Source organism: Salmo trutta, chromosome 37 (genome assembly GCF_901001165.1).
Source record: "Salmo trutta chromosome 37, fSalTru1.1, whole genome shotgun sequence".
Taxonomy (NCBI): domain Eukaryota; kingdom Metazoa; phylum Chordata; class Actinopteri; order Salmoniformes; family Salmonidae; genus Salmo; species Salmo trutta.
In genome coordinates this window covers 181367-197069 of record NC_042993.1, presented here as the reverse complement: position 1 = coordinate 197069, position 15703 = coordinate 181367, and the positions used below count along the sequence as shown (strand labels likewise).

General features: G+C 42.6%; 2 protein-coding genes across 5 annotated transcripts; one reads left to right on the top strand and one right to left on the bottom strand.

Moving 5' to 3' along the window:
* Positions 1 to 80: 80 nt before the first annotated feature.
* On the top strand, positions 81 to 12342 carry LOC115177473 (solute carrier family 25 member 40). Of its 2 annotated transcripts, none has more exons than XM_029738278.1 (11): positions 81 to 351; positions 536 to 578; positions 754 to 813; positions 909 to 1015; positions 3380 to 3447; positions 3961 to 4085; positions 9402 to 9575; positions 10109 to 10218; positions 10450 to 10531; positions 10655 to 10735; positions 10997 to 12342. In XM_029738278.1, the coding sequence occupies exons 2-11, from the start codon at positions 536 to 538 to the stop codon at positions 11116 to 11118; spliced, it is 972 nt and encodes a 323-aa protein (XP_029594138.1). In that variant the 5' UTR covers positions 81 to 351; the 3' UTR covers positions 11119 to 12342. The 2 variants fall into 2 exon arrangements, with proteins under 2 accessions (XP_029594138.1, XP_029594137.1); XM_029738277.1 differs by having other exon boundaries at positions 465 to 578.
* Positions 12336 to 14874, bottom strand: LOC115177474 (tripartite motif-containing protein 35-like). Of its 3 annotated transcripts, XR_003872408.1 has the most exons (6): positions 14577 to 14874; positions 13990 to 14197; positions 13846 to 13868; positions 13592 to 13701; positions 13145 to 13418; positions 12336 to 12791 (listed from the first exon to the last, which is right to left on the bottom strand). XR_003872408.1 is itself a non-coding variant. In XM_029738279.1 (5 exons), exons 2-5 carry the CDS (start codon positions 14083 to 14085, stop codon positions 13198 to 13200), a joined length of 450 nt encoding a protein of 149 aa, XP_029594139.1. In that variant the 5' UTR covers positions 14086 to 14197; positions 14577 to 14874; the 3' UTR covers positions 13079 to 13197. The 3 variants fall into 3 exon arrangements, 1 of the variants encoding a protein (XP_029594139.1); XR_003872409.1 differs by lacking the exon at positions 12336 to 12791 and having other exon boundaries at positions 13079 to 13418; positions 13990 to 14246; XM_029738279.1 differs by lacking the exon at positions 12336 to 12791 and having other exon boundaries at positions 13079 to 13418.
* Positions 14875 to 15703: the final 829 nt, after the last annotated feature.

The following is a 15703-nucleotide window of genomic DNA, read 5'->3' as shown; positions in this document are numbered from 1 at the left end:
TTTAGTTAGTTAGCTAGTGTAGCTGTAACCATGTGCTGGCTCTCATTGTGCCAAGAATGTGCTCTGCTGAAAGTCAAAATATTTTTACAAATGTCATGTTGGGTAAACTAAATATTCTTCTTTCACTTTATCTAGTTGAATGAAGCCTTGTATTGTGGAATTGCCCCATGAAGCACATGTACGCAGATACGAGTTATAAGAATACCGGGACATCACATTTAAAATGGGTTTGCTTTGAATTCCGTCGCTGACAAAGAGCAAGACTACTTGTCCACTGTGGAAGAGTAGCTAGATAAATAAGTTAGCTAGCTTCTAGTTCCCGCAATATAGCTAGCAAGAAGCTTCTCTAAGGTAAACATAATGATTACAAATTGTCACTGGCCAGAATTCAACAAGAATTTATTGGTCAATTAAATGTTTATAACAACAACTGAATCAAATGTTGTTTTGAATATCTTTCGTAGGAAAGATGAGTGGTAATTCTGTTAAAAATCCTGTGCCCGTCGACACCAATGGCATTACTCCATTTCAACAGATGTTGGCTTCCTGCTCAGGGGCTCTCCTGACGTCATTGTTTGGTGAGCACGGGAACCCTCCCCTACACTGACTATATATATGTATGTATGTATGTATGTATGTATGTATGTATGTATGTATGTATGTATGTATGTATGTATGTGTGTGTATATGAATGTGATTGTGGAACTATTATATTTAAATATTTAAACTGGTTGTACAACTGTCTTTTTTCAGTCACACCTCTGGATGTTGTCAAGATCAGACTCCAGGCTCAGAAAAGTCCTTTTCCCAAAGGTAATAAGACAATAATCAATGTAACCTACCATTCCTCTGTCCTCTCTCTAAACCACAGTGCTCAACCCATTATGTATGTCTTCATTGTTCTCCAGGGAAATGCTTTGTGTATTGCAATGGCCTGATGGACCATACCTGTGTCTGTACGAACGGCAACTCCAAGGCCTGGTACAAGGCCCCCGGCCACTTCAATGGCACTCTGGTAAACATCTCTAGCCAACTCCCAACCCCCATCTAGATATGCAAGGATTGGGTTTGTGTGTGCAATGTGATGAAAATTCTGTGTAGCCTATCAGAGGGTAACATTGAGATATTGCTCATTGTGGCCAAGGGTCAGAGGCTATGGGTGGGATGGGACTAGGGCTGTTACGGTGACTGTATTACTGCCCCACGGGCGGTCATGAGTCATGATGGCAGTCAAATTCCACATGACCGTTTAGCCACGGTAATTAGGCTTCTCCAAGCTCTGATGCTGCTGATGGTCATTAGTAGCCTACCAAACTTGCTAACTGCCTGGTACTCAGCACTCTATTGTCCCTCTAATCACTCTGACATCAATGCAAATGTAATAGAAAATCTAATCAAACACTTCATGAGAGTCAATGAGCTCATGTTGTGCAACCTTTCTATAGGCTATGCAGTCGCGTGAGAAAACAGAGTGATGGCCTCTTTTAAAAAGATAAGGATCCCATCAGATTTCTATTGACTAGGCCTACTATATTTATTTCTCAACTTTCCTAATATTAAGCACATTGCTTATCTTTACAACAGGAGTACAGCCTACCTGGCTGGCATGATAATGAACCATGGGAAAAGCATCCTCCATTTGCTATTTAAGTGCATGATGTCTTTTTTCCCCCCCTAATTTCTAAACGGGTGCATGAAAATTGTCCATTCTAAATCAAAACAAATTTCACACATATATTATTTAGTTTATGTAAAGACAAGGTTAAATCAAGAATAGTCTGATGGGTGACAATATTAGCATATCACTTGTGAATGATATAATATCACTTGTGGATGATGCCCAGCGTAAGGCAACAAACAGCACATGCCTTTTTTTTGCGAATTTTTCTAATTATAGTCACACACCTCATGTAGCCTAGCCCATAGGCCTATATGTTTTGACAAGGTTTGTATCACAACTAAAGTGGCCAAATAACTTATTAAAATGAAGCACATTAATCTGCGTCACAATGGGTGTAGAGCCTAACTGGCATACATATGCGTATGCGTTAGTTTCAAGTTTGGGGAAGATCATTTTCACCATAAAAAGGCACCTTTATAATAAAATCATTACATGCATAATCGCATTTGCGGTCACTTTTGAGAATGGTGTTTTCCCACTAATGGAACAGTCGCGCTTCTAGCCTACTGCCGTGTGCGCATTGCTGCGCATATAATGCAAATATAAATAGCCTAATCGTTTATTAAAATGTTAAGCTTAAAGTTTTGATCTGTTGCATCAGCCTCATCTTTAAAAAAATTTTTTGGGGATGCTAGTGGTTATGAGTGAGAGGTGCTTCGGAGCGCGCAGCCAGGAGAAGGTAATTATAATTATTATATTCAGCCCAAGGGCACCACGGCCACTGGCCGCAAAAGGCATGGATTTTTTTTAGGGGGCATTACGGCCACACAAAGGGGATGCCACCGGGAAATTTGAGGCATTATCAAGTGCTTGTCGAATTGTGATTGAGAGACTGATTAAGTGTGTACAGCCTGCACTGTATACACTTCAACAAACAAAGCAAAGCTTATGTCTTTCATGCAACTTTTTTCTAATCATCATTACTTACTTCTTGCAGCCTTAGAATGTATTAAAAAGCAAAACCATATAGCCCAATGTTTGAATCACAACTAAAGATACATAAATAACTCTAAATTAAGCAAATAGGATTACCTGTTTCTTTGTAAACCGCTCAACACAGAATAGCCGCATGTGGACACTCTCTCAAATCGTTTGGAGAAAATATCCTTTCTATTTTATTATGCTATGTTCAATGGTATTCTTCATAATATAAAACAATGCTACGGAATTCTAAGCAAATCTTGTCTGCTAAATGAACTAGTGTAGCCCACAGCCATATGGCATAGCCAGATCAGGACCTAACATAAGGACAACTCAGAGTATGCTATTCTGTTCATCTGAAAGAGACTACATTTTCTTCATATCATATTTCTTTACACCTGTCGAAAATAAATCATGGATTTATTGTGATGGTGTAGGCTATATTACATGGATTTATTACACTTTTTAAAATGTAGATGTTCCAAAGGTCTGCATCAGTAGCTTGTAGGCTATGTGTGGAAACCAGGAGATGTTAAATGTGTTTATGTTAATTAACTGTCAGTTACCATTAGACCGGCTGTTATTTGCTTGACAATCACCGGCTGACAAAATTTCATGACCGCCACAGCCCGTGGGACTTGGAACCAGCCTCAAGTGATGGACCCATTGAAAGCTAACCACAAGCATTATAAAGATGTACAGTGGCAAGAAAAAGTATGTGAACCCTTAGTATCATGTATTAGTTATTGCTCTGGTTCTTTGACCCTCTCTCTGCAGGATGCCTTTATTAAGATAGTCCGCAGGGAAGGTATCAAGTCGTTATGGAGCGGCCTCCCTCCAACCCTGTGAGTCTGAAGTCTGCCGTTACTCTGCCTCATTACTAATTCACACTGCTTACTTGCCTTCAGCACTGATTTATGGTCAGCTGTGTCTTGAGTGGCTGGCCCGCTGTGATTCAGCAAACTCATAGTCTATTGATAATTCAGTTGTTTACGATTGCTTCCCATTATTCTGCTCATTTGTATCGAGCAGTACGGATGGACACTGATTTTGCAGACTCAGGGTTTATCGATATTTGATTTGTTAATGTTTTATTTTAAATCTCTCAGTCCTGGATTTGTGTCTGAGCGGTGTTGTAATCGGCTGAGTCATGGGCTGTTGATTATTTTGGGAACATTTTATTTGTACCTCTTGCTTGTACCCATTTGTTTTGTGTCTGATATGGTAAAAGCTGATTCATTTTATTCATTGTTTATGGATATTTCATCTGTTGGTTTCTTGTTTGTAATGCCTGATTTGAATGAGTCAGGGTTCTTGAGGAAACATTAGATTTGCATCTCTGTTAATGCTTCTTGCAGTATCATGGCGGTCCCGGCGACGGTGATCTACTTCACGTGTTACGACCAACTGCGTGCTGCCCTGAGGGTCAGGATGGGGTCACACGCTGAGGAGGCGCCTCTACTAGCAGGCGCCCTCGCTAGAGGTGAGCTGACCTCTGACCTTACAGGTCACTGTGGTGATGTATACTTGAGAGCTATAAATAGTGATAGAGTGATTAACGTTGTTTTGTCTATCCACTAGAAAGACCTTAGTAACCCAACTGCTGCTTCCTATCCTAGACTATGGTGATATCATCTATCAAAACACAACCAAGACCTTACTTTGCGAATTAGATGTCATTTATAACTATCTTTGCAGATTCATTCTTGGATGCCATTATAAGACATCATTGAACAATGTCTGAATCACTAAACTAGCTGTCAATCCCAAAAAGAAGACCACTGCATTGGTACTAGTTCCTTTTTAAATGTATCAACTTAAAGTTCCCTGTATATATTAAGGAATACCTAACTTCACAAAACTGGCACTACTTTCGACAACGGCAGCAATTCCAAAAGGGGGTTGGAGTAAGATCGTTCAGATACGGTACAAAGGCCTGAGTGACTGGAATCATTTAGCTACAGAAACCAGGACATTGTAATCACACAGCGCATTTACGAAACCCTTTTTCAACTGTTAAGAACAAACTGTTTGTGTTTTTAACTAATAGAAACATCACCATGTGAGGATATTTGTAAATATGTATGTATACTCTATATTATAGGTACTTAGTTGTATTAGTAGTTGTAGCAGTAGTTTTTATTAGTTATAAGCCTATTAGTAGTTGTACAACAACTTTTTATGCTGTTAATGTAATTATATTTGATTATCATTATAATTATTTACTTGTTATTATTATTATTATTAGATAGTAGTTGCCATATTCTTCTTCTTACTAAGTACTTTAAGAAAAATTTTAAAAATAAATATATATATATACACTGCTCAAAAAAATAAAGGGAACACTTAAACAACACAATGTAACTCCAAGTCAATCACACTTCTGTGAAATCAAACTGTCCACTTAGGAAGCAACACTGATTGACTATACATTTCACATGCTGTTGTGCAAATGGAATAGACAACAGGTGGAAATTATAGGCAATTAGCAAGACACCCCCAATAAAGGAGTGGTTCTGCAGGTGGTGACCACAGACCACTTCTCAGTTCCTATGCTTCCTGGCTGATGTTTTGGTCACTTTTGAATGCTGGCGGTGCTTTCACTCTAGTGGTAGCATGAGACGGAGTCTACAACCCACACAAGTGGCTCAGGTAGTGCAGCTCATCCAGGATGGCACATCAATGCGAGCTGTGGCAAGAAGGTTTGCTGTGTCTGTCAGCGTAGTGTCCAGAGCATGGAGGCGCTACCTGGAGACAGGACAGTACATCAGGAGACGTGGAGGAGGCCATAGGAGGGCAACAACCCAGCAGCAGGACCGCTACCTCCGCCTTTGTGCAAGGAGGAGCAGGAGGAGCACTGCCAGAGCCCTGCAAAATGACCTCCAGCAGGCCACAAATGTGCATGTGTCTGCTCAAACGGTCAGAAACAGACTCCATGAGGGTGGTATGAGGGCCCGACGTCCACAGGTGGGGGTTGTGCTTACAGCCCAACACCGTGCAGGACGTTTGGCATTTGCCAGAGAACACCAAGATTGGCAAATTCGCCACTGGCGCCCTGTGCTCTTCACAGATGAAAGCAGGTTCACACTGAGCACATGTGACAGACGTGACAGAGTCTGGAGACGCCGTGGAGAACGTTCTGCTGCCTGCAACATCCTCCAGCATGACCGGTTTGGCGGTGGGTCAGTCATGGTGTGGGGTGGCATTTCTTTGGGGGGCCGCACAGCCCTCCATGTGCTCGCCAGAGTTAGCCTGACTGCCATTAGGTACCGAGATGAGATCCTCAGACCCCTTGTGAGACCATATGCTGGTGCGGTTGGCCCTGGGTTCCTCCTAATGCAAGACAATGCTAGACCTCATGTGGCTGGAGTGTGTCAGCAGTTCCTGCAAGAGGAAGGCATTGATGCTATGGACTGGGCCGCCTGTTCCCCAGACCTGAATCCAATTGAGCACATCTGGGACATCATGTCTCGCTCCATCCACCAACGCCACGTTGCACCACAGACTGTCCAGGAGTTGGTGGATGCTTTAGTCCAGGTCTGGGAGGAGATCCCTCAGGAGACCATCCGCCACCTCATCAGGAGCATGCCCAGGCATTGTAGGGAGGTCATACAGGCACGTGGAGGACACACACTACTGAGCCTCATTTTGACTTGTTTTAAGGACATTACATCAAAGTTGGATCAGCCTGTAGTGTGGTTTTCCACTTTAATTTTGAGTGTGACTCCAAATCCAGACCTCCATGGATTGATAAATTGGATTTCCATTGATTATTTTTGTGTGATTTTGTTGTCAGCACATTCAACTATGTAAAGAAAAAAGTATTTAATAAGATTATTTCATTCATTCAGATCTAGGATGTGTTATTTTAGTGTTCCCTTTATTTTTTTGAGCAGTGTATATGTATGTTGGGACACTCTTGAAAACGAGATGGTGCATCTCAAGAGATTTCATCCTGCAAAATTTCAAATGAAAATGGAAACAACAGACACCTTATTTTCAATCAAATCAAATCCAATGTTATTAGTCACATGCGCCGAATACAACAGGTGTAGAACTTACAGTTAAATGCATACTTACAAGCCCCTAACCAACAATGCAGTTTAAAGAATAAGAATAAGAAATTTAAGTAACATGTTATTAAAGAGTAAAATAACAATAAATAGCGAGACTATATACAGGGGGTACCGGTACAGAGTCAATGTGCAGGGGCACCGGTTAGTTGAGGTAATTGAGGTAATATCTACATGTAGTTAGAGTTAATAAAGTGACTATGCTTAAATAATAAGAGAGTAGCAGCGGCATAAAGGGGGGGGGGGGCAATGCAAATAGTCTGGGTAGCCATTTGATTAGATGTTCAAGAGTCTTATAGCTTGGAGGTAGAAGCTGTTTAGAAGCCTCTTGGACCTAGACTTGGTGCTCCGGTACGGCTTGCCGTGCAGTAGCAGAGAGAACAGTCTATGACTAGGGTGGCTGGAGTCTTTGACAATTTTTAGGGCCTTCCTCTGACACTGCCTGGTGTAGAGGTCCTGGATGGCAGGAAGCTTGGCCCCAGTGATGTACTGGGCCGTACACACTACCCTCTGTAGTGCCTTGCGGTCGGAGGCAGAGCAGTTGCCTTACAAGGCAGTGATGCAACCGGTCAGGATGTTCTCGATGGTGCAGCTGTAGAACATTTTGAGGATCTGAGGACCCATGCCAAATATTTTCAGTCTTCTGAGGGGGAATAGGTTTTGTCGTGCCCTTTTCACGACTGTCTTGGTGTGCTTGGACCATGTTAGTTTGTTGGTGATGTGGACACCAAGGAACTTCAAGCTCTCAACCTGCTCCACTACAGCCCAGTCGATGAGAATGGGGGTGTGCTCGGTCCTCCTTTTCCTGAAGTCCACAATCATCTCCTTTGTCTTGATCACGTTGAGGGAGAGGTTGTTGTCCTGGCACCACACGGCCAGGTCTCTGACCTCCTCCCTATAGGCTGTCTCGTCGGTGATCAGGCCTACCAAGTCGCTCTGGATAAGAGCGTCTGCTAAATTACTTAAATGTAAATGTAAAATGTGTCATCGGTAAACTTAATGATGGTGTTGGAATCGTGCCTGGCCGTGCAGTCATGAGTGAACAGGGAGTACAGGAGGGGACTGAGCACGCACCCCTGAGTGTTGAGGATCAACGTGGCGGATGTGTTGTTACCTACCTTTACCACCTGGGGGCGGCCCGTCAGGAAGTCCAGGATCCAGTTGCAGAGGGAGATGTTTAGTCCCAGGGTCCTTAGCTTATTGATGAGCTTTGAGGGCACTATGGTGTTGAACGCTGAGCTGTAGTCAATGAATAGCATTCTCACATAGGTGTTCCTTTTGTCCAGGTGGGAAAGGGCAGCGTGGAGTGCAATAGAGATTGCGTCATCTGTGGATCTGTTAGGGCGGTATGCAAATTGGAATGGGTCTAGGGTTTCCGGCATGATGGTGTTGATGTGAGCCATGACCAGCCTTTCAAAGCACTTCATGGCTACAGACATGAGTGCTATGGGTTGGTAGTCATGTAGGCAGGTTACCTTAGTGTTCTTGGGCACAGGGACTATGCTGGTCTGCTTAAAGCATGTTGGTATTACAGACTCGGGCAGGGAGAGGTTGAAAATGTCAGTGAAGACACTTGCCAGTTGGTCAGCGCATGCTCACAGTACATGTTCTGGTAATCCGTCTGGCCTTGTGAATGTTGACCTGTTTAAAGGTCTTGCTCACATTGGCTGCGGAGTCGCCCGGAACAGCTGGTGCTCTCATGCATGTTTCAGTGTTATTTGCCTCGAAGCGAGCATGGAAGTAGTTCAGCTCGTCTGGTAGATTAGGTAAAACGGATTTAAGTTTCCCTGCGTTAAAGTCCCCGGCCACTAGGAGCGCCGCCTCTGGATGAGCGTTTTCCTGTTTGCTTATGGCGGAATACAGCTCATTGAGTGCAGTCTTAGTGCCAGCATTGGTCTGTGGTGGTATGTAGACAGCTACGAAAAATACAGATGAAAACTCTCTAGGTAGATAGTGTGGTCGACAGCTTATCATGAGATACTCTACCTCAGGTGAGCAAAACCTCGAGACTTCCTTAGATATCGTGCACCAGCTGTTGTTTACAAATATGCATAGTCCGCCACCCCTTGTCTTACCAGACGCCACTGTTCTATCCTGCCGATACAGCATAAAACCAGCCAGCTGTATGTTGATAATGTCGTTATTCAGCCACGACTCCGTGAAGCATAAGATATTACAGTTTTTAATGTCCTGTTGGTCGTTTAATCTTCCTCGTAGGTCGTCGATTTTATTTTCCAATGATTGCACGTTAGCTAGTAGAAAGGAAGGCCTACGAATTCTCAGAAGGCAGCCCGACCTTCGCCCTGTCTTTCTCCGTCTTCTCTCCACGCAAATGACGGGGATTTGGGCCTGTTCCCGGGAAAGCAGTATGTCCTTCATGTCGGGCTCGTTAAAGGAAATAAAAGTGCCTGCCAGTTGGTGGTGAGTAATCGCCCTTCTGATGTTCAGAAGTTATTTTCGGTCTTAAGAGACGGTAGCAGCAACATTATATACAAAATAAGTTAAAAAATATGTTATAAACAACACAAAAAAACAGTTGGTTAGGAGCACGTAAAACATCAGCCATCTTCTCCAGCGCCATGATATAATTATGGCCTCCTTTTCATGTGAGAAAGAAATGTATGTGTTTAACTGCTCTGTTTAACTGCTCTTTCTGTGTGTAGTGCTTATAAGTGTTTTTTTTCGCTCTCTCTCTCTCTCTCTCTCTCTGTCTCTCTGTGAGTCAGTGGGCTCTGTGACAGTGATCAGTCCATTGGAGCTGATCCGTACTAAGATGCAGTCCCAGAGAAGTTCGTACAGGGAGCTGAGTGAGGTTATCCACTCTGCAGTACGCAACGAGGGCTGGCGGTCTCTCTGGAGGGGCTGGGGACCCACACTGCTTAGAGACGTGCCCTTCTCAGGTAGACACAACACAATGTCTATCACTATATCTCTCTCAGGTAGACACAACACAATGTCTAGCACTATATCTCTCAGGTAGGCACAACACAATGTCTAGCACTATCTCTCTCAGGTAGAAACAACACAATGTCTATCACTATATCTCTCTCAGGTAGACACAACACAATGTCTAGCACTATATCGCTCGGGTAGACACAACACAATGTCTAGCACTATCTCTCTCAGGTAGAAACAACACAATGTCTATCACTATATCTCTCTCAGGTAGAAACAACACAATATCTATCACTATATCTCTCTATCTCTCTCAGGTAGACACAACACAATGTCTATCACTATATAACTATCTCAGGCATACAACACTCTATTTCTCACTCTCTCTTCTCTCTAGCTCCCTCTCTCCTTCTCTCTAGCTCCCTCCTCTCTCTCCTCTCCCTCTCCTCTCTAGCCCCCTGTTCTCTCTCCCTTTCCTTCTCTCTGTCTCTTAGTGTTTGATAACAGGAGTTCCATGTTGTGTCTGTTTCCTCCTCAGCCATGTACTGGTATAACTATGAGAAGGGGAAGGCGTGGCTGTGTAAGCACAACAACATCAGAGAGCCAACGTTTGCCATCACCTTCATATCCGGAGCGGTGTCTGGATCAGTGAGTATTCTAGCTGTCCTCTCAGCTCAACTCAAACTGTTCTGTCTAGTAGAGCACCTAGATATATTGAACATCGAATATCTGATATAGTTTGTTGTACCTTTCTAATGTTATTCTAGCTCTGTAACTCTTCTTCTGTGCTGACATGGTGTTATTCCATCTAATACTGCTAGAGGGCAGCATTGTCAAATATAAGTGTGATTTCTAACCCTTGTTTATGTCTTCCTCCAGATCGCTTCCATAGTAACTCTTCCCTTCGACGTTGTGAAGACCAGGAGGCAGGTGGAGATAGGGGAACTCCAGGCTATGAATTGTGGGTATAGAACTCCAGGCTGATCACCTGATTCATGGAATCATCCTTATGATCTTTAGTGATGTGTTGATGTGTAGTGATCTTGTACTACTAACCCAGCTATGTTGTCATGTGTCTCTGCAGTGTCGTCCAAGGCCTCCTCCTCCACTCTCAGTGTGATGACCAAGATTGTGGCTGAGAACGGCGTGGGTGGACTGTTTGTAGGTAGGTCAGGCTACAGGGATAGTTCACCCAAAACACACAGTTACCTCAGGTTAGTCTCCTAACTGGTGACCTACTTTCTCTCCTTATCCCTCTCCTCCACCCCTCTACCCCTCTCTCTCCCCGTCACTCCCTCTCCTCCACCCCTCTCTCTCCCCATCACTCCCTCTCCCCCCCCTTTCACTCTCTCTCCCCCCTTTCACTCTCTCTCCTCCACCCCTCTCTCTCCCCCCTTTCACTCCCTCTCCTACTTTTCTCTCCTAGGTTTCCTTCCCAGGGTGATCAAGGTGGCCCCAGCCTGTGCCATTATGATCAGCTGTTATGAGTTTGGGAAAGCCTTCTTCCGCAAGCACAACCAGGAGAGGCTGCTGAGCAGCAACACCTGACCTGACTAGGGCCTCTCACACACACAAACCACAGACAATACCAAGAACACAATCAGCCATCGCCAACAGTAGGTATTGGCTACCTCTACCTGTCCCTGGTTCCTTAGAGATTTTCAGGCGTAACTTTGCATGCCTGTGTCCTCACAGCTGCTTAGACACCCCAACACCCCTCACTGTTATAAAGTGTTCAAGTGTGATATGTCATGTGACTAGTTGGAAGTAGCTAATGTTGGCGTTTAGGACCTAAGAACGCCAGGACTTGATTCTGTTCCAAAGCAGGAAATACTGGCAGACATGAAAACAATATTGAAAACAAATATTTGTCGATAATCAATATTATTCATATTTTATCTTATTTCTCAATCAACATACTAATTGTGACAAGAGAAAATAGTAAAAGTGCACAGATTGTATTTGAAATATAATAGTTTTTTTTTGACAAATCATGAAGGTATTATCATAACTACTTAAAAATAATTAGCATCATCTTTTTCCTGTGCACCCATGGTGAAATATGTTAGGAAGTGCATTTAATTCCACTGCCCTGTAGGTGGTATCAGAGAGTTGTCTGTAACCAGAAACTGGGGGGGGGGTCATATTGGACAAGTGTTTTATCCCATTACGTTAGTTATTGAGGTATGGGGGTTGTGTGCACTGTGCCATCTGGGGTCTGACAGTAATAATAATCATTTGATGGATGCTTATATTTGTCCTGTTTCACACATGTACACTTGTGTATTATACCCATGTCTGAAATGGGGAAATGTGTTTTTTTGCATATCCCGACTCCCCCTGAGACACCCTCGGAGAGTGGAGTCAGGGACAGTAGAGATGTGTCAAAGCTGTGGATGAGGCGGGATAACTTCTGGTTAGTAGTCTCTGTCCCGCAGAACCCCCTCTCATTCCCTGCCGCTTTCTCTATCACCTTGTTCTCAACCCTATTGGAAGAGAAGGTCCAAGGTCCTTCAGGATACATGTTCTGTTCAGTGCCAGACTGCCAGTTTAAACCTGAAATTCAACTCTTAACTTGCACCTCTTCCAGAATCCCATATTCAATCCCGTCAGCCAGACATGGACTGTGACAACCTGTACATGTTCTCAAATCATGTAGCAATGATATATATTTCTATTGTTTAATATATTCTACAATGATCACCTGCAGTGACACGTTTTCCAACTTTGTACAGAAATACAGAGAATAAAAGTCACATTTTGACATTTGAATTGTTGAATCAATTGTTTTTATTAGATCAGCAAAGATTTGTAATTTGGTTCAATCCAGTAGTTTGTTGTTAACATAAAATAATTCATATGATAATACAGTTCATAATTGAATCCTGCCGAACAAATCCAAATCACGGAGGTAGTGGAGCCTTCCGTTGCGTCAGCGTACCACAACAGCTGATCAAGTTAAAAGGAAGAAGGGCTAACATGGGGAGGTATAATGTGCTGTTCCACTGTTAGAGGCTTTCCCTGGTAAGATCCTAGCAGCGTAGAGATTACTGCCAATATTGATGTATGGAAACAATCTCTGTGTAAAAGTGTGTTATTATCAAGGACGTAAAAGGACAGTGTGTCCCAGTCCAGCTGCACTCTGATCCAATGGGGTTTGTTTTCCAGTGTCAGGACAGTCTGTGGCCCTTTTGGACAACGTGCCCAGTATTTATCATTATTTCTTTATTTTATTTTTTTCACCAGGTAGGCAAGTTGAAAACAAGTTCTCATTTACAATTGCGACCTGGCCAAGATTAAGCAAAGCAGTTCGACACATACAACAACACAGAGTTACACATGGAGTAAAACAAACAGCATCAATAATACAGTAGAAAAATAAGTCTATATACAATGTGAGCAAATGAGGTGAGATAAGGGAGGTAAAGGCAAAAAAAGGCCATGGTGGCAAAGTAAATAAAATATAGCAAGTAAAACACTGGAATGGTAGATTTGTAGTGGAAGAAAATGCAAAGTAGAAATAGAAATAATGGGGTGCAAAGGAGCAAAATAAATACAGTAGTAGTAGTATTATAATAGCCTACACGCCAGAGTCCAGTCTGTACCACTCCCTTCCTCTGGACAGACTTATAGACTACACCTACAAACCATTCTGTATTGTCCCCGACGTCTGTCCCAACTGTGTGTCCCAGAGTCAGAGCCCTCAGAGCCCAGGACCATTCCATAGTTATCAAACCTCTCTGGGTTGTCAGGAAGTAGCCGTATCTCATCACTGAATCTCATACTGGTCAGATCGTCAGACAGGATGAGACATGGATGGGCAGTGTTGGGGTCCAGAATCACAGGCGCTGAACAGAGAAAAAGATGTTTAAAACCAGAGAACCACTGTTTGTTTAATTTACTGGGACATTATTGCCAGATGATCAGTGATATTTTTTTATCTGAAATTGTCTGAATGCAATTTAAAAATGTTTGAAGATATGAACATTGTTCAATACAGTGAGTCTGATTTGATTCTTACCAGACTTCAGCATCATCTCCAAAACTCTGACCTGCAGGTTTCCCAGGTGCTTTGCCACATTGATCAGCGCTCCAGAAACAAGCTCTGGATCTGGGCTTGTGCACTGGGCTCTAGAAGAATATCCAAGAGTTAGTGATATGGTGGGGTTGGGTTCAGAACCACAGGGAAGAGAGAGAGAGAAGAGGCCGATCACTTAGGGTTAGTGTCCAGACCCTTCACCTGAAGTGTGGTGGACAAATAGGACGTAGCCTTACCTTTTTAACATGTCCTTGTAGTTCTGCAGGAGAACAAAAGAGCAAATGAATCAATAATACATGTAATCACTGAAATCAGTCATCAGTTAATCAATAAATCTATCCCAAATAACCTCTAGACAACACAGAGATATTGGTCCTTACCTGCAGGAATGAGATGTCATCAGATACCAGGTCCTTCTTTATGGCTCTCGTTGTGTCTAAAATGTCTGCCATCTCTCTGTTCATATCGTCAATCATCCTCCTTCTCTTCCTCCCTCAGGACAGCCATCCTGGCTGCCTCTTCATATCGTAGAAACTGGTGAAGTTTCTCAAACTCCTCCTGAATCAGATTTGTCTGCTGGGCCTGGCTCTGGAGACAGTGTATCATCATCAGGCATTACACTATATTTCATATCAATCTGAAAAGTTTTTCAAAACATATACTGTTAAAGAGGCTGTATGGAACGTTAGTTGCTTGTTTACTTAAAATGTTGGCTTGAGTGTTGCCTCTATGGTTCATATACACGATGTAACAATCAACTTCTAGACTCATGAAACCACACAATCCTTAGTTTAAGGCTTTTGCTCATAGTTGTGGGAAGGTGTACCCCTCTTTTTGTCAAATTACATTTGTGGGTAATATTCATGTCCATTTAGGGGACCCCTTTTGGCTCAAGCCAAATGCTACAAAAAAATTATCATTCTGATACACTTTCATATTGCCTTGTAACATTACAAAGCAGTCTTACCTTAATAAGCTCTGCCGTTTCGTCAAAGCTTTGTTTAACTTCTTTAAATCCCTCCAGCTGCTCCTCGAAGGGCTTCAGGCCAGTCTAAGAGCTCTTCCTACAATTCATTTTTGTTAATTTACTTGTGTGATCTTTTAATGATTGCACGCAAAAATTGGATGGATTTACGAGAACGTCACATTCTTCTGATCAATCTAAACAGAACAAGGCCTTAGAAAAGTTTTGCTTTTCAAAGAGAACATCAAGGCTGTACAAGTACGACAGGGTAGCTGGATATAAGGAACTCTTCTGCACTAGACATTTGCTAGGAGGGAATGATCCTGTTATATCTATAAGCCATTTTCTAAAAATAAAATATTAGTCTCTAGTTCTCTCAGCTGTTTGTATCAGTCTTGTTTAGTGAGCAGGGATTTAAATGTGTTGCTGGAGCTTCTTCCTACTCCTCAGTAGCTGCTGGAGTAAGTTGTGATTTACTGTGCTTAAATTTGACTCCTGTAGTGACAGAACAGGTCATTAAACACCAGTTTAATGTTACTGTCAGGGACTTTATTTTGGTCCGGGGCCTGCTGGGTTAAACGTTACATCCCGCTCTAACGCTAGGAGCGTGGTAGGGGCAAAACATGGAGATCTATGTGTATACATGGGGAATGAACATACTGTACTAAACATACACATTGGTACGCAATACAATTCAAACAAAACACAAGACTAAATATTTAGTACAGTAGTTTATTCAAAATAGCAGGAGAAAATAAATTAATCGAAGTAATAAATCAATGTGCAATATCGCAATACAATTAACTGTGTGTGTGACAGACACAGAACACACCCTGAACACTTCTCATGCCTCTGATCAAAATAAATCTCAAATCAGTCAGACAGAACATGCAACCCCAATACAGACTATTATGTTCAGCCTAACCCAACTGTTCAGCCTAACCAAACTGTTCAGCCTAACCAAACTGTTCAGCCTAACCAAACTGTTCAACCTAACCCTGTTGAACAGGAAACATTTCCTGAGAACACAAACCCTTTGACGCATAAAGACAACATAATACTGTAGTTAAATCCGAAACGGATTGTGGATGAGATATATTCAATAAAAAAAAGTAATAATAAATAAACAT